The following is a 23,505-nucleotide window of genomic DNA, read 5'->3' as shown; positions in this document are numbered from 1 at the left end:
ATAGAATGTGATTTTTAGAAACCCATTAATTATAAAAATGAAACAAGACTTCTGAGTTACAATTCAATTTTATGTCCTCTCTTTTCTAGACAGAAGGTTTTATTTTGAAGAGAATCACATTACACCAATTTAAATTTCTTAAAATGAGATCTCAATTCAGTGTAGTACATCAGATCAATAAAACACTTTGTACCTTGCTGAGTACAATTAAAGATCCAGAGAAACTACATAAAAACACAAGGAAGGAGGGACATTTTCTGTAACACGGTTGGAGGTAGTTTTAAAAAAACACACTTTGAAGAAAAAGAAATCCTAATCTTCATAAGACATGGCATTATTTTTTATGGTACCCATGTGAAAGCGTTTAAAGCTGTCAAGATACGTCAGAAGTTTGCAGGAAACAAGCCCATAATAGGTTTCAAGCAGCGTACATTCTTTTCCACTGTTAATTTCCTTCCATGCCCGGGGCATTTCAGCATCTGTGGTTTCTGAGGATGTGAAAATGAACTTATAGCAACATCTGTTGTATCTGATGTGCCTTTTCCCAGAAAACCTTGAACTGTGGATGGGTATAAGGCCAATGGACTTAGCACAAATTCCTATGAACACATCAGCAGGCACTATAATGGGTACTTCTTTGAAAACTACATACATCATCCGAGCCGCATCTTGGGACATAACAAAGGCCTCCCTGCTGCAGTAATCTGGGTAGTATTTTTCTGGGTACTGACTGAAAGGGACAAATTCTTGGCTATTAGCGTCTCTGTTGGGCGTATCCTGATGGATAACTCTTCCAACATAGATATCTTCAACGTGTTCTTTCAGATTGAGAAGATAGTCCACCAAGCTTGGTATATTGACAAACATCTCTTCATCAACCTTCAGGACAAACAGGGCATTTGGGCAGAAAGCCACAGCCCACTGCGTCATGGCAATAATCTTCAGAGTCTGGTTCTCAGCACTGTCCAAGAGGATGCCTCCAATTATGTCATTATTCTTTTGGGGCTCTTTGTCTATCTCTTGCTGAGTGGTTACCAAAACAGGCATTCCCAAAGCAAATAGTGTGAGAATGGGGTGCCCTCCGACACTGGTCACGTTACCCCAGGTTTTCCTGATGAGATCCCGCCTTGTTCCATTTTCTGGGCTACTGAATATAAGAGAGAGCAAAAATACACTCTTCCCTTTACACATCTCTGACTGGCTCAGGATATAGTATTTGGAAAGATTGCTTCTCAAGGGCTCCATGTTCAATTTTCTTGCCTTATCCTTAATTTCAAGAATTTTCATATCTACATAAGGCAAAGCATGCAGAAAATATTCTTCCACAAAATCAGCCCCAAAAAGCAAGGCATGAAACAGAATAACATTAAACAGGATGAAACACCACTGGTGAGTCCGAAGTCTGCAGAAAGTCACCTAAATGAAAGAACACATTCATTCGTTCAAGCTCCATCCCCATTTCTGTGTGTACACTCCCGGAACACTGTGTGTACACCTGAAAGTACGTAACAGTACACTATTTTAAGTGTTTATTACTAGTGTTTCTGTTACCTCTCTCACTAGATCTTGGTCCCCTGGACATAATGCCTCTCTCTTCTCCAGTACTACTCATACCCGTATTTAGCACGAAGTGGAAACAGAACAAAATGCTGGCTGTTTTCTTGCTTGGACGAAACCCTACTCACCATACTCAAGGCACCTGTGTTAGACACTGGGGAAACAGGAATCAGACGTAGACACGTGAATATCAAGTAACAGTTGGTGTCATTAGGCTAAAAACTTTCGGGAAATACACAACCGTCCTTTCCAGAACCGGTGTGCTTGGGTCAGTTTCTTCTCTGATTCCAAAGGTCCAGGCTATTTGACAGTGGAGTGGCAGCTTTTGTTGACCACTGCCAATGGCTATGTTCAAACATTTACATTCTTCTAGTAAGAGTTTTCAATTGAATACTGAATTCTGACATTATCTGTTTTGACACTGTCCCCTAATGTCTTTTTCAATATGGGCAGATTCCTGCTATCTGCGCAGAACCTTTTCCGAGATCTAGGACATACCTGATGCCAAGCTTATTCCATCTCATTCAAGGAGATGGAAACTTTCCATCTGGAAGAACATATACAATATAGTATTGCAATATAACAGAGCCAGAGACATTAGAAGAATTTAGTCTCTGTTCATCAGAGCTTCAATCAATAAAGACTCCCATAGTGACACTTAACGTCTTACTGAGCACTGGCTGTGAGCCAGGCCCTGTGCTACACACTTTACATGCCTTAACTCTTTCAGTCTTGCTAATATCCCTTTCAGATAGGTTATCTTCAGACTTAAACTGAGCATCCATGTGGTTAAGGCATTTGCTCAAGATCATTCAGCGAGTAAGAAGAGGGTGAGATAGGGCCATGATATGAACTCAGACCTGTCAGTTTCAAAGCTCACTCTTAACCACTAGAAACTCCCGAAGTCCATCTTTTACTTCCCTATGTCTTTTTAATAAGAAAACAACAACGAAGCAAAACAAATTGCCACAATTATAATCTGAACTCCTTTCCATTTTTTTTCAGTTCATCTGATGATTTACACAAAGAAGAAACTTCAGCCTACTCAAAAGCTTATTCTAGTAGATATAAAATGCTACAGAGATTATAAGAAACTTACCTGCATGTTCTCTGTGAACAATTTGGGGGCTTCGGAAATTATTGAGCCCAGATGCCAAAGTGTGTCCAAATGTATCTCAGGATCACTCAGTCTAACGGCAGTTGAAGTACAGTACCTCGTGCCTGAGACCTTCAGGATAAGGTTTCTTATCAATCAACCTGAGCTTTTGTCCCAGAATACCTTCTATCTAGCTCTATAGGAGAGCAAGCGCTGATCATGTTACAGCTACAGTGAATCCAGAACAAAGAATAGAAAGCAAACCTCTTTAAATGCCTCCAACCTTGTGTGCCTCTTGAAGCTGACCCCTTGTTTTTATATGGAGTTCCTGGTGAAGTATGTGTGGGAGTTGAAAGAACAGTTCACACATACGTCTCCATAGCATCATCACACAGGGAATGTATCTCAAGACACTAAACAGAGTAGTTTCTGCTCCCTGGTACATGCGCGTGCAGGAGATGTGTTAAACATCAGTGGGTCCTTGTCACCCCTGGGGGTGCATTTCTTCATCAGTGGGTCCTTGTCACCCCTGGGGGTGCATTTCTTCATCAGTGGGTCCTTGTCACCCCTGGGGGTGCATTTCTTCATCGGTGGGTCCTTGTCACCCCTGGGGGTGCATTTCATCGGTGGGTCCCTGTCACCCCTGGGGGTGCATTTCTTCATCGGTGGGTCCCTGTCACCCCTGGGGGTGCATTTCTTCATCGGTGGGTCCCTGTCACCCCTGGGGGTGCATTTCTTCATCGGTGGGTCCCTGTCACCCCTGGGGGTGCATTTCTTCATCGGTGGGTCCCTGTCACCCCTGGGGGTGCATTTCTTCATCGGTGGGTCCCTGTCACCCCTGGGGGTGCATTTCTTCATCAGTGGATCCCTGTCACCCCTGGGGGCGCCTTTCTTCATCAGTGGATCCCTGTCACCCCTGGGGATGCCTTTCTTCATCGGTGGGTCCTCGTCATCCCTGGGGGTGCCTTTCTTCATCAGTGGGTCCTCGTCACCCCTGGGGGATGCATTTCTTCATCAGTGGGTCCTTGTCATCCCTGGGGGTGCCTTTCTTCATCAGTGGGTCCTCGTCACCCCTGGGGGATGCATTTCTTCATCAGTGGGTCCTTGTCATCCCTGGGGGTACCTTTCTTCATCAGTGGGTCCTCGTCACCCCTGGGGGATGCATTTCTTCATCAGTGGATCCTTGTCACCCCTGAGGGTGCATTTCTTCATCAGTGGGTCCTTGTCATCCCTGGGGATGCATTTCTTCATCAGTGGATCCTTGTCACCCCTGGGGATGCATTTCTTCATCAGTGGATCCTTGTCACCCCTGAGGGTGCATTTCTTCATCAGTGGATCCTTGTCACCCCTGGGGGTGTATTTCTTCATCAGTGGATCCTTGTCATCCCTGGTGGGTACCTTTCTTCATCAGTGGGTCCTTGTCATCCCTGGTGGGTGCATTTCTTCTACCCAAAGAAACTTATGGTGTAGTCTGATACATGTCTCATCAGGAAGGATTTTGAATTCCTAGTGTAGGCCATGTAAGATTGTTCTTAAATCAGTTATGTCATCCATCTACCTCTCCCAGGCAACTTTATCTCAAAATAGAAAACAACCTGTAATCCATTTTAGCCTAAACTGGAAAAACTAAGCATTTGATGTTTGCAATATTTCTATTGTCTCTATGTGTAGAAATTACTCCAAATACCATTTGATCAGCAAGTGTATTAAAGAAAGAAACAACATCCAGCATATTTTTATGTTCCTGTCACAAACAGTTGCACTGAACCTTCTGTTCCTATGCCAGGCTATGTTTCATGTTTCTCTTTTTGCATGTTGATCTTCCTGCCTGCCATTCATAGCAGTTTTTGTAGTTATTTGCCTAGGAATAATTCATTGCATTTTTTAAAAAATTCATTGCCATTTTAAAGCTGGCTGTTTTCTCAACAATCATTGTGGATTCTTGGAGATTTTTTACAAAGTGGGGAATATATATCCTAAAAAAATTCAAATGAGAATTTTTTTACTTATACAAAATTGAATGATTACATGGGTCTTGGATTTCATTAAATACAAATTCCATTTTGCAATTTTCACTTTTTAATGAGCCATAAATTTTGCTCCAGGATATCCTCTGGACTTAAACTGAGACAGTTTGGTTACATTGTCCATGAGAGGTTCATACAATATTATCTCTGGGCCAGCTCCATCTAGAATTTTCAGTTTGATTCAGCAAACTCTTAGGGTATTAGGGTTGAGATCATTTGCTGCAAATAGAAGTGCCTGGTTTTCTTGATTACCTTAGCACTGCCTTCTCTTTCATAAAGCTCACCCAAGCTGACATGTCAACTCAAGTGTTCCTAAATTTTCCTGTAATATCATCATCAGTCACCCGCTGCCTTAGAAGTTCTGTCTTCCTGTTGTCTACCAAACCAAACCAACTCTCTTAAGACCTGACTTTCTGAATTCCATACTTAGTTTCCACCACCACAAAGAATCAACTTTTTATTTCCCACGTGTTCAGTGCCCTAGATGTACTCCGGACGCATGGAGCCTTCGCTCTGCTCTACCACTAACTGCACGTACGACTGTCTGTCATATGAGTAGTTGTTCTTTGGACGCGTCTCTTACATTCCCCCTCTCCTCGTAAAGCGAGCATGAGAAAAAGTGTCGCACAGTCGGTGCAAGATCAGATTGGGTGACGGACATAACTTCACTGGACAATTTGTTTATAACGCCTGGAAGTAAACTTCGGGCCGGGTGCCACAGGTCTAAGGCGTCCGGCGCGTGCTCCGTTTCCCTCTACGATCCTCTGCCCTCACACTTCCGCTTCAAGGCGGGGCCGGAAGTGCAGCCGCGTCCGCTGGGCGCCGCGGGTGGAGGGACGCGCGGAGATGACGCAGGCAGCACCGGAAGCCGCTCCCCTGTGAGGCTGCGGACCCGGAGCGGCGGCCGCCGGTCCAGGTCTGTGTACTAGGCGGGGCCGGGTCGCGGAGGGGGTTGTTTGGCGCCCGCGCCTCTGCTGACCCGCCGCGCCTCGGGCTGTTTGCCTTTCTCTCGCTGCAGGCGCCATGGCTGCGGAGCGGACCCGGCCGCTGCGAGGCTCTGGCGGCCCGAGCGCGCCTAGTTGGTGTGAGCCCGGCGCGAGGTCCCGGGCCCCGGGGCGCTCGCTCAGGTCAGTGCCGCGCGGAACACGGCTCCGGGAGTAGGGGACCTGGGAGCGGCGAACGGGTTGAAGGGATCTGGAGTTGATTTAGAGATGGGAGAATTGAGTGATTGCCTCCTGGAGCCTCAGTTTCCTTAGCTGCGAAATGAGTTAACCATGATGTCCCAGGGCTGTCAATGAGTTTGAAGGATGAAGCAGTGTGGAGAGGCGGTTTATGAAGTACTAAACGCTGTACTAATGTGCGGGACTGCGCCATAATTGTGGGTATGCCATGGAAACAGGTGTGTATGTGGAGAGCTGCTTGCAATAAAGATAGCAAGGTTAATGTTAAATAATGGTGGTAACCAGCATTCTTGTAGGCTTCCACTGTGCGGATACTATGCTAAACGTTTTATGTGCATTATCCCGTTTATTCCTTGTAAAAACACTTGGAGATAATGCTGTTAGTGGTTACCTTTTACCAGTGAGGAAGTTGGGTTGAGATAGGTGAAGTGATTCGCCCAGGGTCACCCAGCAACAAGTGGGGTTGCAAAGCCCTGTTTTAGAAACCCTATTTGTATTCCTTCAAAGCTTTTAAAAATTCATCTTAAAACTGAAGGTGTATATAAACAGATCAGATATTCATACGGTCTTAAATTCATAAAGAGACCTTCACTCCTATTCCTCAACCCTCCAGTATTCTCTGGAAACAACCAGTATTAACCAGCTTCTTGAGTATTCAAAAGATATTTTATGTATATGTAAGTTTATTTAGATAAGCTCAGAGCCTCTGTTCTCTTTAACCCTGGTTGTGCTTGATAAGAAAAGAGAGGGAGGATGAAGCCTCCCTCCCAAAGATAGCAAATGTCTTGTTTTCTCTCTTGATTAGGCCAGGTCCTGAGAGAGGAGAGGTAAACTGCATTCATCATGTTCAGTCAGGAGTGTTTTATCTTTAGTAAGACCTGGAAGTATAAGTTTTGTTTTGCTACTTTGAGAAGGGTTGGGGCTGGGCAAGATATGCCTGCTCCTTCCTGTGAGACCCAGGGAAAGTCACTCCACTTTGGGGGCCGTAAATTTCTTCATTTATTAAGGGCAGTTCTCATACCTTCCACGAGGTCATGAAAATCACATGAGGTAACATCTATGAGTAGTACTCTGGTGTTTCAAACCAGTGCAAAGATGAGAGTTACCTGAGGGAACGTAGGGACTTAATAGCAGAACCAGAGACCAAACCCACGTCTCCCGTCTCCCAGTTTAGGAATCTTTTCACATCCATCTGTTTCGGCGCTTTGTGATTGTTAATACTGAGGGCCAAAGGGCACGTTTTATGTTTAGTCTGAAGTTGGGGTTTGTGGGGGAAGGATGGGACACCATGGAGTGTGGAGAGGGTGGAAAGAGAATGCCTCTCCTGGGAAATCAGCCTCATGTCAGTAACTGCCCTTAATTATAAAATTAAATTCCCAGTAAGTTTGAGCACTTAAGGTTTTTCTTTTTTTCCTGTATATTTTAATCCATTTTAAGAAACATGGGGGTGGGGGATGGGGGAACAGACCAAAAAGAGAAACTGGTAATGTGCTGGGGTTGAAGGGGATGTTACTGGAGCTTTCCTGCCAGGTACTCATAGTGATAAAACTAACAAAAAGTGCCATTTGAGCTACCCTACTGGGCTGTGTTCTAAGCTTGTCCCTACTGTTTGTGATTCATGCAGTGCCCAAGATGAGCTGGCTTCCATTTTGCAGATGACAGAACTGAAGCTCAGAAGTTAGTTGAGTATGTCCATAATCACATAGGAAGTGGCTGAATCTGCGGAAGATTTGGTTGACTTCCAAGCATTTTCCTTCGCCTCAGTCCGCCTCTATAGTTAGCTGCCCTTGGCTACCCCGTAGTGGGAGGCACTGGAGGCAGTGCCTCCACCGCCTATTGGGACAGCCTCCACCGCCCTGGAGGCAGCTGCTCCGTTATTGGGACACTCTGATGCTTAAACTCCTCCTTCAGTTGGATTGAAATCTCACTTCCTGAAGTATTCCCTGTGGGGCCTTGTGCTGCCAGTACGTGATATTCCTAGAGGCTCTCTAAGAGTTCAGTTTAGACCTATGACCTTAAGAAAGTTCTCTCCAGAGTCAGTTCATTTTTTAGAGAAACAAAAGCTGATTTAAAAAGAAAAAAAAATAGTGCATTCTGCAAAGCTAATGGGTCCTACTGTATTTTTAAAAGATGCCTTTTTCATGAGAGTGAGAGATGAAGAACTGGATAAGACCTTCCCATAAAGGGTTCAGTAGCTTAAAGGGCAGTCTTTAAGAGTTGGAAGAAAAATTCTTGTTAGGAGAATGTGTAAATCTCAGAAATGCCTGGGTTTTTAAAGGTGCTCAATGGCAAACTCATGCCATAATCTCTGTGGTGTCATGGGTTCATTGATTGGGTGTGCTCTACAATGTCTCTTAGTTATTGGTAATGATACTGTTTTCATGGGTATTATAAATTTGCCTTGTGTCCATTTAAGTAACAGCTCATTGTACACAAATGTCAGTATTCCTAAGATGTGTATGTGGCACACTTGATGTGTGTGGCCGGGCAGATGTGATAGAAGAAGCCCCTCCCCCCACTTCTTCACGGTAAAACATGATTCCTGGGCACGTGTTTTGGTTATATTTTTAATTGGCCAGGATTAATTAGCTGTTGGCAACATTTTGTGACTGTCCACAGAAACTTTTTTCTTGTCTTGCTGTGAATGATTTTTTTAAAGTAAAACTTTTCCAGAAATATTACAGATAAAAGGTTGTTAGGATTCAGAAAAAGGAGGCTTGTTAATCTTGTTGGTGGCTTTTTTTTTGCTGTGCCAAGCAACTTGTGGGACCTTAGTTCCCTGACCAGGGATCAAACCCAGGCCCTCTGGCAGTGAACATGCAGAGTCCTAACCATTGGGCAACCAAGAAATTCCTAGGACACTGTTATCTTGTGTTAAGTTCATATAACTTGCCATGAACTCATTAGTTTTTGGCAGCCAAGTAAATCCTTAAATTAATGAATCCTACCTAGCCCAAACCCTGCTGCTGCTGCTGCTAAGTCGCTTCAGTCGTGTCCGACTCTGTGCGACCCCATAGACGGCAGCCCACCGGGCTCCCCTGTCCGTGGACCCTGAGACTTATTAAAATAAGTCCATTCACTATTCGATAACATTAGACACCAGATGATGTGATTAGAAGTGGTTTGTTTGCTTTAACTGCTTTTTGTCTGATAACAAATGTTCCTGCCACGTTTGATGTTGGGAAATTAATGAAAATGATCTTTACATACCTTAATATTAATGAAGTTGGACAGTGAGATCTGACTATTTGTGTAAACCTGGTAAATGATCATGGCATCTCGTCCCATCACTTCATGGCAAATAGATGGGGAAGCAGTGGAAACAGTGATGTTATTTTCTCGGGCTCCAGAATCACTGCAGATAGTGACTGCAGCCATGAAATTAAAAGACACTTGCTCCTTGGAAGAAAAGCTACGACAAACCTAAACAGCATGTTAAAAAGCAGAGACGTTACTTTGCTGACAAAGGTCCATCTAGTCAAAGCTTTGGTTTTTCCAGTAGTCATGTATGGATGTGAGAGTTGGACCATAAAGAAAACTGAGCGCTGAAGAATTCATACTTTTGAACTGTGGTGTTGGAAAAGGCTCTTAAGAGTCTCTTGGACTGCAGGGAGTTCCAGCCAGTCAATCCTAAAGGACATCAGTACTGAATATTCATTGGAAGGACTGATGCTGAAGCTGAAGCTCCAGTCCTTTGGCCACCTGAAGTGAAGAACTGACTCACTGGAAAAGACCCTGATGCTGGGAAAGATTGAAAGCAGGAGGAAAAGGGGACGACAGAGGATGAGATGGTTGGATGGCTTCATCAACTCAATGGACATGAGATCGAGCAAGCTCCGGGAGTTGGTGATGGACAGGGAAGCCTGGTGTGCTTCTATCCATGGGATTGCAAAGAGTCCGACACAACTAAGTGACTGAACTGATAAATGAATTTATTTTCCTCTTTCATGTTAATTTGGACATTAGGTTTTTAAATTAGTATGACAGTATGATGGGAAACTGGTCAGATTACAAGGAAGGTTTGTTTGTTTGTTTTTTAATCATTGAAATGTTCCAACACATGAAAATCTAATTTTAAAAAAACCCCATGTACTTACTGCCCAGCACTAGTATCTATCAACATGGCTGATCTTGGGAAAGATGGTTTTCACAGATTTGCTTTACTTTTTCTTCTCTTCCCATTAGTTTAGTCCCCATTGTTAAGAGTGGGTAGACACTTGGCATAATGTGGATTGATGGATACTTTTATTTTTTGGGGGGAGGGGGGGTTCCAGTTAGCTTTAAAGGGGGAGATGGTATAATCTGATGGACTCAGTGTTCCCAGATCTTATCACCAGGTTGTGATTCTCCTGATGGTAGCTGGCTTCATAAGAGACAACTTGGTGTGTCTGGAAGAGTCCTGATCTTGAGAGCACTGGCTTTCGGTCTGTTATGTTGCTATTTTAATAGCACTGTTGGCTGTAGGCAAATCGCTTACCTTCTCTGACCTGCAGCTTCCTCATGTGCTAAGTGAAGGAAATGGTACCTTTCTTTGTGCGTCTTGTAAGCATCAAGATGACTAATTTGTCTTATTTGTGCACACCTCCAGGACCCTCACGGCTCTTGGGGACACGTGAGGTTAAGAGATGTCACCAGCTCATGTTAACCTTGTTAAAACAGACCATGTAAGGCCAGATAAGGCTTTTGGTAATTCATGTTCTAACAGGCAATGCCATAAAGGAAGTGGAAGAACCAGAACACCTGAGCCATATAACTTATTGCATCTGCTTATTTTTCTTCCCCAAACCTTTTTGCCTAAGCATCTATTGCAAAAGCTAGTAGTCAGTTCTGTGATTCCTATAACAGGTCAGGTTATACCTAGCCTGGTAACTGATGTCTCAAGTTACTGGCCTAGAGACTGACTTTCTGGGGGTCACATCCTTGTGCTTATTTTTGTGATTTTCGTGCCCAAATAGAGTGTATTTAAGAAAATGGTGTCATGCTGATTTTGATGGGGTTCTATTATACAGAATACACTGTTTCACAAAGAATGGATACTTTGTAAATCTTCTACTGTGAAGATGCGTAGCTCGTGCTAGACTTCAGGAGGATTGAGGCACACACCAGAAGTACTTTCACTGAGTTATGTCTTGGAGGTCATGATTTGTTAAAGTATGTTTTCTCAAATGTTTTCTTCTGTGCCATGGAAATTATTTCCGATAAATACAATGTATTAACTGTAAAGTTGTAATGTAACTAAGCTCTAAAGTTGTAACAGTTTTTTGCACTAATTTTTAATACTTCATTTGTTAGCAGTCTTGCTTGAACCGTCTTTTTGAGCAGAACTAATACAATATTTTGATGTGCCACAGGTAAATTTTTCCATAACCTTATGGAGAGAAAGGACTTTGAGACATGGCTTGATAACATTTCTGTTACATTTCTTTCTCTGACGGACTTGCAGAAAAATGAAACTCTGGATCACCTGATTAGTCTGAGTGGGGCAGTCCAGCTCAGACACCTCTCCAATAACCTGGAGACTCTGCTCAAGCGGGACTTCCTCAAACTCCTTCCCCTGGAGCTCAGTTTTTATTTGTTAAAATGGCTCGACCCTCAGACGTTACTCACATGCTGCCTCGTCTCTAAACAGTGGAATAAGGTGATAAGTGCCTGCACGGAGGTGTGGCAGACCGCCTGTAAAAGTCTGGGCTGGCAGATAGATGATTCTGTTCAGGACGCTTTGCACTGGAAGAAGGTTTATTTGAAGGCTATTCTGAGAATGAAGCAACTGGAGGACCATGAAGCCTTTGAGACCTCATCTTTAATTGGACACAGTGCCAGAGTGTATGCACTTTACTACAAAGATGGACTTCTGTGTACAGGTAAGAGAGCCTGACTATTTTTTTTTTTTCTTTTTAATTTTTGCGTTTTGTGGAGTGTAATCTTACAGAACAAAATACTCCTCAGGCTTGAGAACAGCAGTCGTTAATTATCTGATATATCTATGATGGCATAGATAGATGCTCCATCCCTGACTGGTTCCTCCTCGCCCCACCACCACCCCTTTATCCTTTTTCACTCTGAGAAGACAATTATTTTTATAAAATTTTATGAGAAGAAAGCTCCAGACATTCTTATAAATGTGATATGAGTCTGAAAGCTCTGACTACGTTTTTCTATGCTTTTTTTCCATATACGGTCCTTCATGTTGGTTAAAAATTTTTTTTTTTCTTATTAACAGTAATTTTTGGGGAAAAAAAGCTGTATAAAAATTGCTGTGTGGTCCTAGCAAATAATTCATTTTGAAAGAATTATGAAACCTCTCTGTGTTTGTTTCTTTGTATTTAAAATATACAAAGGGAGCTATTTCTCTTGCTCTAAGATCCTGTGGTTCTGAGAAGAATTTAGAAGAGTTTGGGCATGGGAATGAAAATAGTTGGATATTTTAAAACTCAGCAAGCAGGGCTTCCCTGGTTGCTCAGTGGTAGAGTTCGCCTGCCAGTGCAGGAGATGTGGGTTTGATATCTGAGTCGAGAAGATCCCCTGGATAAGGAAATGGCACCCACTTCAGTATTCTTGCCTGGGAAATCCCATGAACAGAGGAGCCTGGCGGGCTATGGTCCGTTGGGTCGTGAAAGAGTCAGACACGACTTAGCGACTAAACAACAAGAACAACAAGTAGTTAAGTAACTTTTTATTATAAATGTAATGATTAAAGTTAGAATTATGTGCATCTTCCAATTATAATGGGCGTGTGTTTCTGCATATGATGATATAGTTAGTGCCCGTGCGTCAGGCAGTACATGTTGATAGCTGTCGTATGTAATGACTAAGCAGAGTTTAGAATGGCTCGAGGTTCTAGATCACCTTGTCAGATCACAGTGCTATTCACTCCCATCATATATGATATACAGTACTGGGCTTCCCAGTGGTGCAGTGGTAAAGAAGCCGCCTGCCAGCGCAGGAGACACAAATTGATCCCTGGGTCAGGAAGATTCCCCGCAGTAGGAAGTGGCAACCCACTCCAGTATTCCGGCCTGGAAAATCCCATGGACAGAGGAGCCTGACGGGCTGCCGTCTGTGGGATCACAAAGAATCAGAACCAACTCAGCAGCTGAGCGCAGCACCACAGCACAGGGACATTCGTGTGCTTCCTCCAGAGTGATTTCTGACAGACACTGGAGTGTTAGCCACACCACACGGCTGTCATGTGCTGTTTCTTTGTGTAAATGTGTCATCACTTAGCCATTTCCATACTCGTGCGTACTCAGGTTGTTTCTGTTCTTATGGATAGTTTTGTCTGCGTTATTTTTTCCCTTTGGATTATTCATTTGAGGCAGAAGCCTCAGAGCAGAATCACCAGATCCAGAAGTGTGAGTGATTTCATAGGTCCTCTTAGTGCCCTTTGCAGATGTACTGAATTGATGCTATGCCCGCAGCAAAGTCTAGGGTAAACCTGCCTCTCCCTCAGAGGCCTACCATACTCAGTTTAATATTTTCAGTAGTTAAGAGAGAAACGATTTCTGAAGACTGTTTTAAAATTGAATTTCTTTATTCATTGAGGATGTCCATTTTCTTATGTGGTGACATTCTCTGAAATGCTCAACACTTTGTCAGTTTTATAAAATAAACATTTAAGATATTTCATGGTTTTGTCATCCTGAGATTACTTCATGCTCATGTTATTTTCCCTGTCCTATTAAAAGCCTGATTATTGGAACAATATCATCTGTTCTTCTATACCTTGGTATACTTTGCCACCTGTGGTGATGACTTTTCAATATTCTTTTTGCCTCATAATCACTGGCAGGTTTTTTTTTTTTTAAGATGCCATATTGCCTTTGAATTTGGCACTTACTCACACTTGGATCAATACTGGCAGTTGACTCATTTTCAGAACTAGCTCCAGCTTTTTTTTTTTTAATGTCTTGTTAAAGTTCACTTTTGAAATGCAATAAAACCTTAGTTACTTGGCCCAGAAGTGAATGGAATACATTCACTGAATTCCCTAATTACCCGGGCAGTTAATATCTACAAATGACTGTGGACACAACCCCACATTTTAAGATTATTCTCCGGGTGAGTCTATATGCTGTCTTATTTTTAGTATGATTAAATTCACGGGCTTTGCTTATGGAAAAGTATGCTGTTGAAAATGATTCAAAGCATTTGTTTGAAGCAGCATTCCTGAGACTGTTACTAGCAAGAAATATTTGTTAATAGAATTAAATGTGTTTGTATCATCTTGTCACTTAAGAGCTTGTCTTTTCACCGTTGTTGAATTGGGAAATTCTGAATTTGGCAGTAAACTTAGTGACTCAGATCAGCCCTTAAGCAAGCAGTGGAACAGGATTACCAAAAGGGTTAATAATGCTAACATTAGCACAGTACAGATTGTGTGATTGTATGAGATTGTATGTCTGTTCAGACTTTCAGAAATTCTGCTCATCTCTGAAATGGGAAGAAAGGAATGTATTGTGCTTTGTGCTGTTCGTAGATATTTATTTCTGAAATGCCTACTGTGTGACAGGCAGCGTAAGCATGCGAGCAGAATTAGAATTGTTATTTCCTCAAAGAATGTACACGCTGTGGTCAGGAAGGTAACCTGATTGAGCAAAAGTCTGTGTGTGAACTGTGGCTAATAGAAAACGCTGCCATGGGCAGTTGCTGCTCTGCTGCAGTAGATACTTCCTGTGTGGAATTCAGACTCAGAATTGTCAGGTCTGACTTTTCAGGAGAAGCCCCAAGCCTAGGTTTTTGTGAAATAGCCTCATTTTTTAAAAAGTATTAATTTTCTAAGTATTATTCTAATTTTAAAAATATTGTGGTTAGATCATATTCAACCTATAAATGGCTATATTGTGACCTCTGACTTGCAGGCAAACGAGAAAAACAAGAGCTATAAAGGAGGTGTGATCAGATGCTGTATTTAACTAGTTTTGTTGTGGTGAATATTTCAGATTATATACAGATGTCAAATCGTTACATTATACACCTAGAATTAGTACATTGTTGTCTGTCAGTTATATCTTAATTAAAAGAGAGACCAACCCCAAAAATGATGTAGTTGAATTGTATGAGGAAAATAAAGTTATGTAGTTTTTCAAAAGAAGGAATGGTTTCTTCATTTGAGAAAGTAGAGCAGTGTTTATGTTGGGTCTTGAAGAATGTACACATTTTGGAGATGTGAGATGCAGTCAGGGGTTTCCAACAGGAAGAGAAGCATTCTAAAGGCCTGGAGAGGTCCAAGCACGGAGGGGGAAATACCGAAGTCTTAGAACATAAACCGGGACTCTAAGACTCTTAGAATATGATCTGAAGAACTAGGTTTGGGCTGGAGTGCTGTGAACATGTATTTGGACAGTTTCCTGTGAACTCTGAATGATTTGTGAGCAGAAAGTCTGGTTCAGAGCCTTCCACTTCAAAGAAACTAGTGTTTCTTGTTTCTGTCAGACTTGGGTCCTCTTTTTACAAGATTTTACAATATCCCCCTATCATGAATTAAAAGTCATGGAAGCAACTTATCTATACATACACATTTTGGAAATCAATATAATAGCCAAAGTCTGACCCAGAGGAGAAGTAAGAGAACTGTAATTTACAGTAACGTTGAACACAGGCTCCACCGTGGCTGTTCTGGAAGGTGGTAACCAGGTGTCTGCACCTCTGTGTGCTGTCGTCGTGAGCATGGCAGCTGTGAATGGAGAAGGTTGTATTTGTGTCACAGATACCATCCATGACTTGATCTTTTCACATGCTGAACAGCCCTTAGCAGAGTCCCCAGGAAAGAACATCTTTCCTCAGTTTATCTGATGGTTACACTCATAGAAAATTAAGCACACGGTTAACCTGCTCGTGGGCTTTGTACAACAGCAAAAATTGGGCTCAGGTAACTAAGAGTAAGCCTTACACTTAGGAATGTCCGGCAGGACCTTCGGGATGCCCTGCAGAGCACAGGCTGACTCTCTTTGTGCGCTGCAGACGCTGCAGTGTGTCCAGCGTCCCTGGGCTCTGCCGAGTGGAGGCCAGTAATGTCCTCGCTGAGACAGTGAAGCCACCCTGCCGTTTAGATATTAATTCTTCTGATAACTTTTAACAGACAGATCTCGAGCTTCCGAATTAAATTACTAGTCCATTGCAGTTCCGATGAGTTTAAATACAGGATACTAAGGGTAGAGATTTTTGAAAGTAGCAGTTGAATGGAAGAGCAGCTATTGAAATAGAAATGACAGGATTTGGCAGTGAATTGGGTATGTGGCAAGGAATAGGGATATTTCAAAAATGACTGAAGTCTTCTAGCTGCATGTATAAATGCGAAGATAGTACTAGTAAAAGACTAGAAACTGAGGATAAATTCAAGAGGATAGATGGAGTTCCATGTGGGATGAACTGAATCTAATTGGATGTGTAAGTGGAGATTCCCGTAATACTTGGAAATGCAGGGTGAGAGCTTTCGAGAGTGCTCAGGGCTAGAGAGAATGATTTAGGAGTTAGTCACATCATAGCTGTGGCTGCAAGTGAAATTTTAAAAGGAGAGAGGAAAAAGAATGCACAGAGTGTAGGGTGGATCCTTTAAGTGTGTACCCAGAGAAAGGGGAGAGGCAAAGAGACAGAAGGCTAATAGGGTTTTAAAAAGGAGAATGAAAGGTGCCTGTCTTAAAGAGGCACTAGTAAATGTTTATTCAGTTGGTTAACAGAGTCAAATGACTGGGGTGGTTGGAGAGCTGAGATCTGATTCTGCCAGTAAACGTTTAAACTTAGCTTGATAAGATACCTTACTCTATTTGCGTTGCAGCTCATTTTTCTGCTTACCTTTGTTACCCATGTCTGTAATTTTTACGTCAAAGATTGTTTTCACCCTGTTTTCTGAAGTGAGAGGGCTTTTTTTCCCTTTTCATGTAATGAAAAACATTACTTTCCCACTACTTCCCAGTCACACTGAGCTGCAGTCAGCGCCCCTGTTTGAGGCAGCGCATTCTGACAAGCATTGTCAGTAATTCCTGGATAGTTTTTAGTAGAATGGGTTCCAGGAGTTCTTTATGAATCGATGCTAATGCGTGTTCACATATATTTATATAATAAATAGAGGTATTTAGTAGGTACTTAAATAGTTACATTCCAGGGATTGGTAAACCACAAACCACAGGGGCCAGACCCAGCCGAGTGGAGCAATTGCCCCAGAGACTGTGGCTCAAGAAGACTAGTCTATTTACTGTCCAGTCTTTTATAGAAAAAGTTTGGCTGAGCTCTGGCATAGACTGTTGATGTTTTATTTTTTTGATTGGGGAGAGAGTGCTGATCACTGTATTCATCCTTTAGATTTCAACTTGTTAATATTGAAAAAATTTTTTTAATTTTGTATTTATTCTTATTTATTTATTTTTGGTGGAGCCATGTGGCATGCGAGGTCTTGGTTCCCTGACCAGTGATTGAACCCGTGCCATTGGCATTGGCAGCTCGGAGTCTTAACCACTGGACCAGGGAAGTCCCAAGTTTGGGTATTTTTTAACCCATGAAACTCCTTCTTCACACAGTCCTATACCAAGGCCTGGCTTCACAGCAAATCAGAGTGAACAAATATATGTGAACACCCATTAGGGTCGATACAGTGTGGAGCCAGGCGTGCCTTCTCCTAGGGCGTGTCTGTGGAGCACCTTGATGTTGAGGAGCACAGCCGTAAGCCCAGCAGAACTTCACCTGGGGCGCTTTCTCCTTTCATCCCCTCCTCGTATCTGCTGTGGGCTTTTGTACTGCCCACCACTTTAGAGTTGTTACTGCTTGTTTAGCCTTTCTGTCTTCCTTGGAAGACCAAGCACCATAAGAGCAGGATCCCTGCCTGACATAAAAGTTCTCTAAATATGGGTTGAATGAATGAAGGCGACCCTGTGAAACACTGGCGGTAAATCAGAACCAAGCTCAGTTAGGACCAAACATGTTTTCTTTTCCTGCTTTAGCTTCCTAGAAATACAGTCACAGAATGTTGACTCTGCCAAAAATCTGAGAGGACCTTAAAGGTTATCTGGACCTGTGCTGTCCATCGTGGTAGCCACTCACGAGCACCTGAGATACGGCTAGCTCAACTGAGATGTGAAACAGGAAGTACTTGCTGGATTTTGAAGATTAGAATATAAACTATTTCATTAATTTCTATATTGATTACATTAGCTGATAATGTGTTTTTTTGGCATACTGAGTTAAAAATTAAATTATTTCCTCTTTTTTGTACTTTTTAAAGTAAATATTAGAACAATTTACATTGTGTATGTGGCTTGTCTTATCTTTCTGTTGGATAGTATTCTTAGATCATTGGTCCTCAGTGGTTGCTAATAAGTTCGCCTGGCAAGTTCCATGATTATTGGCTCCTGCCTCAGATGTTCTGAGTTAGAATCTCTGAAGATAAGGCCTAGCATGTATGTCTTGATAAAAGCTCTCCAGTGGATTCTGATGCCTCATATGCCATTGAGAGCCACCAGCCAAGTCTCACCTTTCATTTTATAGAAAGGAAACTGAATCCCTAATTAGTAAAATGACAACAAATAGGGGCTTCATTTCAGTATGCTCTCATAGGGATTTCCCAGGGTGAAATTTCTGCTCTTTCATAACTGATAGATATTTTTCCATTGGCTGAAACAGTGGCTCTTGATCAGTCCTTAAAGGTGGAATTGTACATGGCTTTATTTAGTCATTTAAGTTTTTTGAAAACTGATCAGTTGGTGCTTTTCCAAGATACCATGTCCTTATTACATCAATTACATTTATGTATCTTCAAAATGACTTTCTCTTTGTCAATTCTTAATATTTTTATAAAGGTAAATTGTGAAACATGAATTAATCATTACGATTTTAAATGTGATTTCCCCAGTGGCTCAGTGGTAAAGAATCTGTCTGCAGTGCAGGAGACATGGGTTCAATCCCTGGGTCTGGAACGTCCCCCGGAGGAGGAAATGGCAACCCACTCCAGTATTCTTGCCTGGGAAATGCCGTGGACAGAGGAGCCTGGTGGGCTACAGTCCATTGGGCCACAAAGAGTCAGGCATGACTTGGTTACTAAGCAGTAATGTTGTGAATTGTTACACAGTTTTCATCAGAGGCAGAAGTGAAACCTGTGTTTTATCTTGCATAATCTTAAGAGACTTTACAGGCTCTTTGCTGAATTGTTATGAGTGTCTGGGAATAGTTTATGTCTTGTTTTCTTTGAAGCTCCTTCACACATTTCAGGATGGCTCAAGAAATTAGCAGTTAGCCTTTATAGAAGTTAACCCGTGATCGGGGCTTGTCTTTGACTTGCCTTAGAATGGACATGTTCCAGCCTACAGCTTTACTATTTCAGCATTGTTTGTTTGTTCAGAGTTGTTGGATAATGGACAGGCAGGCAAGTGTGTACATGCAGTGACAGGTAATACCCATCATTTTAAGCTTAAGTCAGAGAGCTCATGATAGCCAGAGATGCAGGGAAATTTACAAGGGACGCACCGAGGGGTGCGCCAGTCTTAACACAGCTCTATAAACTCGAGCGTTTGGGGGAAAGGACTAAGGCTTGGAGTCCGTCCCAGGGCTGCTAGCACTGTTTTGGAGATGCAGAACAGGCTGTGTTCCTCCCTCTCTGCTTTGGTTTTCCCTAGCTATAACGCGGGAGTGCTGGAGGAGGTTAAAGTTCTCCTTTAAGGATGCGATTCTGGGGACTGATGTTACTTCTTTAGTGTTTGTCTTCTTATTAACCTCCCTGTTTTTCTCTTGAAGGGTCAGACGACTTGTCTGCAAAGCTGTGGGATGTGAGCACAGGGCAGTGTGTTTATGGCATCCAGACCCACACTTGTGCTGCGGTGAAGTTTGATGAGCAGAAGCTTGTGACAGGCTCCTTTGACAACACTGTGGCCTGCTGGGAGTGGAGCTCCGGAGCCAGGACCCAGCACTTCCGGGGGCACACGGGGGCGGGTGGGTCGCCTTTCTTCAAGGCTTTCCAGTTACTCTAACTTCGTTGCTTAAGGCCAGGGGCCAAGAATGTGATCCCTCTTTTGTTTTTGTTTTTTTAATGTAATCTGTCATTCCCCTACTTCTTCTTCAGTCAGTACAGTTAATCCCTCACTCAGGTTATTCTTACAGTTGTACCTCGAGCTTTGCTTTTCCGTGGCCCGATTTTTAACTCGAGATGCCTTTGTACCCTTAGGCGAGGAGAGGCAGTTCTTCTTTTCTCCTGTTTCATTTATTTCCTGTTTGCACAGTCGGCCCCCTTTGTTTTGGTCAAATTCCATACCTCCAAATTGAGTAAATGTAAATTCAGTCCACTTTATTTGTAGAGTTAGGACTGGAAATCCTTAGTAGTGACTACACAGATTACATCCAGTTGGAGCTTGGTTGATGATAATCTGACTGCTGAGAGACCAGATGAAAAGGAGGTCCCCGCGTGTTTCCTGATGAGGTTGCAGCAGCCTTAGTCTGTAAAGTGGCCACCTGAATGAAACCTTGTGACCAGAGCATCTCCTCTGCCGCGTCGTATCCTGGAGCTTTGTGCAGCAATCACGTGGTCTAGTTCCCTTCTCCTCCCCCGCCCCCATTACCCACTGCATTAGCCTCTGAGAGTCACAGTCTGTGCTCTTGAGCATCATTTATGAGCGCCATCCTGGACACCTTGAACAGGTTGAGTCTCTCTGCTGTAGGCTTCCAGTAACCTGTGTAACACCTGTCATCCAAGTGAGTCTGGTAACTGGTTCCCCACCAGCCTGTCAGCGCTGGAACGGCAGGGATCCCACCTGTCTTATTCACCCTTAGGTCCTGAATTCCTTGCATGGTGCTCAGTAATTCTTTAAATTTAGCTGTTTTATGGCAAAAAAACAACAACAATAAACCCCACCGAATCTGCACCCCCCCCCCATTTTGTTTGTCATCCTGTACATTTTTCTTCAGTCTGCTACCACTTGTTTGTGGTAATTAATATTTGAAGATACATGATTTAATATGGAGCTTATGTAGCAAATGAGTGCAGTATTCCACATTGTCAAGGATTGCACCTGTTCCAGGTGAGTTTACACCTGGTTAGCTTAGAGAGCCCTGTTCTAAAAAACTTCCCCCTTACTGTTCCCAGGACACTGCTGTGGCTTTTCCTAACTCCGCGCCTCTGCTGCTCCCTCTACCTGCAGTATTCTCTTTCTTTTCTTGATAAACTCTGCTCATCCTTCAGGGCCCACCTCCAATATCGCCTCTTCCCTGAAGTCCTCCCTGATCCCCCTGGGCAGAGTTAGTCATTCTCCTTGGTGTTTCCCTAGCAAGAGGTAAACATTTACTTTTTTTTGGACTTCCTTCTCTATCCCTCACTTAGTCAGAGTTCCTTAAAGAAAAGAGCAGTGTCTTCATCTCTGCGCCCCTGGTGTCCCTTCAGAGCTTGACGGGCATTTGAACACAAGTACTTGTTATACTCAGGCACTGTCTAGGTGCCAGGGATATAGGTCTGAAGAAGTCAGACAGTTGAGAGAATGGCTCAGTCTGAACTTAAGATCTTCGCTTTGTGTTTCTCATTACCCTGGCTTTTCTTGAGTATGAGTACGCTTGACATTTTATCTTACGCAGTAAATAGTACAAATCTCAGTAGGTCCACCTGTTTTTCTTCTCAGTCCTGAGAAGAAATGCCTGTATCTCCGACACTTGTTTGTCTCTGACTCTGAAGCTAGTACAAATATGAGAGATTGTATATTCCAGGGACTTTCCATCCTTAGGATAATAAGCTATAATACTAAGAATTTTGCGATGGGTATTTTTTTTAGCAAAAAATTGCTAGTTGAGAAAGCACCCTTCTTACAGTAGTTCTGGTTAAGAAACCACACACTTGGGCACTGGGAAGAATAAGTGTAATTGAACTCTGTCATATGAGACCCTCAGGCAGAGGCGTGTTTAACTGTGTGTGTTGTGTGCACTAGTGTTCAGTGTCGACTACAACGACGAACTGGACATCTTGGTGAGTGGCTCTGCAGACTTCACTGTCAAAGTGTGGGCTTTATCTGCTGGGACGTGCCTGAACACACTCACCGGGCACACAGAGTGGGTCACCAAGGTGAGAAGACTTCTGATGCTGACATCACTCTTGCCGAGGGTGGGGAAGCTGGGGGCGGGTTGGAGGACGGTAGACAGTGACTCATAAGTGTAGATGAGTCATAAGATGGAATAGATGCAACCCCAAGGCATGATGGTGTACAGCAGTGACCAGCATGTGAAAGACGCTCAGTAAATTAGTGAATGAATGGCTATGGACATGGGAGGATGCTCACAACATACTAGGTGGATAGAGGGAGTGAGTAAAACAGGTTATAGCAAAAGCTACCTAGAGTATGATGATAGTTTCTGAATGTGCTTTTGCACCAAAGTGTTGAAGGTGATTATTTCTTGTGAAGTTGTGAGTACTTTTTTCCCTTTAGGATAAGCACGTTTCTTTTTAAATCAGAAAAGCAGTTTTCATTTTGAAAAAGAAAGCTATTGCTGGAAGTGGAACAGAGGGAAATGTGCAGTCTCTTTAAAACACCATTGTGCTGGTCTCTAGCCACTTTTATTCAACGTATAATTGGAAGTTGTAGCCAAAGCAGAAGAAAAAAAGGCATCCATGTTGGAAAGGAAGAGGTAAAACTCTCAGGATTTGCGAATGGATGATAATATTTTGGTGACAGCATCAGAAATCTGTTAGAACTAAAACATGTAAAATTGCAAGATATAAAATCTATATACAAGATCTGTTGCATTTCTGTACACTGATAAAGAACTATCAGAAAAAGAAGTAAAGAAAAAACAGTCCCATGTACAGTTGCATCAAAAAGAATGAAATGCCCTGGGAATAAATTTAGTCAGTGTATAACAGAAAGACCTGTGTATTGAAAACTGTGAGACATTAATGAAGGAAATTGAAGTAGACAAATAAATGGAGAGTTGTTTCACGCTCACAGATTTGAACAGTCAAATGTCCATACTTTCCAAAGCAACCTATAGATTCAGTGCAGTCTGCATCAAAATTCCAATGGTATGTTTCAAGGAAATAAGACAAATAATCCTAAAATTCATACGGAACCATGGAAAAAAAAAAAAAAAAACCCTTGAAAGGGCACAAAGCTGCAGGCATCATGCTCTCAAACTCTGTGACAAAGACACAGTAATTAAAGCAACGTGATGTTAGCAGCACAGACGCTTAGGTCAGTGGGACCGAATTGAGGGCCCAGAAGTAAACCCTTGTGTCCATGGTCAATTCATTTACGACACAGGAGCCAAGAATATATGATGGCGAATGGACAGTCTCTTCCATGAATTTTGCTGGGAAAACTGAACAGCCACATCAAAAGAATGAAACTGAACCACTGTCTTAAACCGTACATAGAAATTAACTCAAAATTGATTAAAGACTTAACACACCTGAAATCATAAAACTCCTAGAAAACATAGTGAACATCTTGACATAGGTTTTGGCAGTGATTTTTTGAATCTGGCAACAAAAGCAAGAATAAAGTGGGATTGCATCATACTAAAAAGCTGCACAGCAAAGGAAGCCATCAACAAAATTAAGAGGCAATCTACTGAATGGGAGAAAATATTTACAAATCATAGGTCGTGGGCTAATATCCAGAATAGATAAATCATACAACTTAAGAGCAAAAAACCAAACAGTCTAATTAAAAAATGGGCAGAAGATCTG

General features: G+C 42.5%; 2 protein-coding genes across 13 annotated transcripts in view; one reads left to right on the top strand and one right to left on the bottom strand.

The window, feature by feature from the left end:
- Positions 1 to 62: 62 nt before the first annotated feature.
- On the bottom strand, positions 63 to 5,702 carry B3GALT9 (beta-1,3-galactosyltransferase 9). Its single transcript, XM_086413991.1, has 2 exons — positions 2,657 to 5,702; positions 63 to 1,416 (listed from the first exon to the last, which is right to left on the bottom strand). The coding sequence occupies exons 1-2, from the start codon at positions 2,660 to 2,662 to the stop codon at positions 313 to 315; spliced, it is 1,110 nt and encodes a 369-aa protein (XP_086270117.1). The 5' UTR covers positions 2,663 to 5,702; the 3' UTR covers positions 63 to 312.
- The window catches only part of FBXW2 (F-box and WD repeat domain containing 2), a 30,806-nt gene continuing 12,851 nt past the window's right edge, over positions 5,551 to 23,505 (top strand). For 3 of the 12 annotated variants that reach the window (XM_086413978.1, XM_086413981.1, XM_086413985.1), the window contains exons 1-5: positions 5,551 to 5,596; positions 5,699 to 5,807; positions 11,213 to 11,722; positions 19,581 to 19,775; positions 21,752 to 21,885. In XM_086413978.1, coding sequence (XP_086270104.1) covers positions 11,233 to 11,722; positions 19,581 to 19,775; positions 21,752 to 21,885 — 819 coding nt within the window. In that variant the 5' untranslated portion in view covers positions 5,551 to 5,596; positions 5,699 to 5,807; positions 11,213 to 11,232. Of the gene's footprint in view, positions 5,597 to 5,698; positions 6,080 to 11,212; positions 11,723 to 19,580; positions 19,776 to 21,751; positions 21,886 to 23,505 lie in introns of all 12 variants that reach the window. The other 9 variants (XM_086413977.1, XM_086413979.1, XM_086413984.1 and 6 more) reach the window with 5 other exon arrangements.

Source organism: Bos grunniens, chromosome 8 (genome assembly GCF_055505025.1).
Source record: "Bos grunniens cultivar Pamir isolate PY7600 chromosome 8, Bosgru_T2T1.0, whole genome shotgun sequence".
In the NCBI taxonomy this organism is placed as follows: domain Eukaryota; kingdom Metazoa; phylum Chordata; class Mammalia; order Artiodactyla; family Bovidae; genus Bos; species Bos grunniens.
Note: the sequence above shows the minus strand (reverse complement) of the source record. Positions and strands in the feature narration are given on the sequence as shown.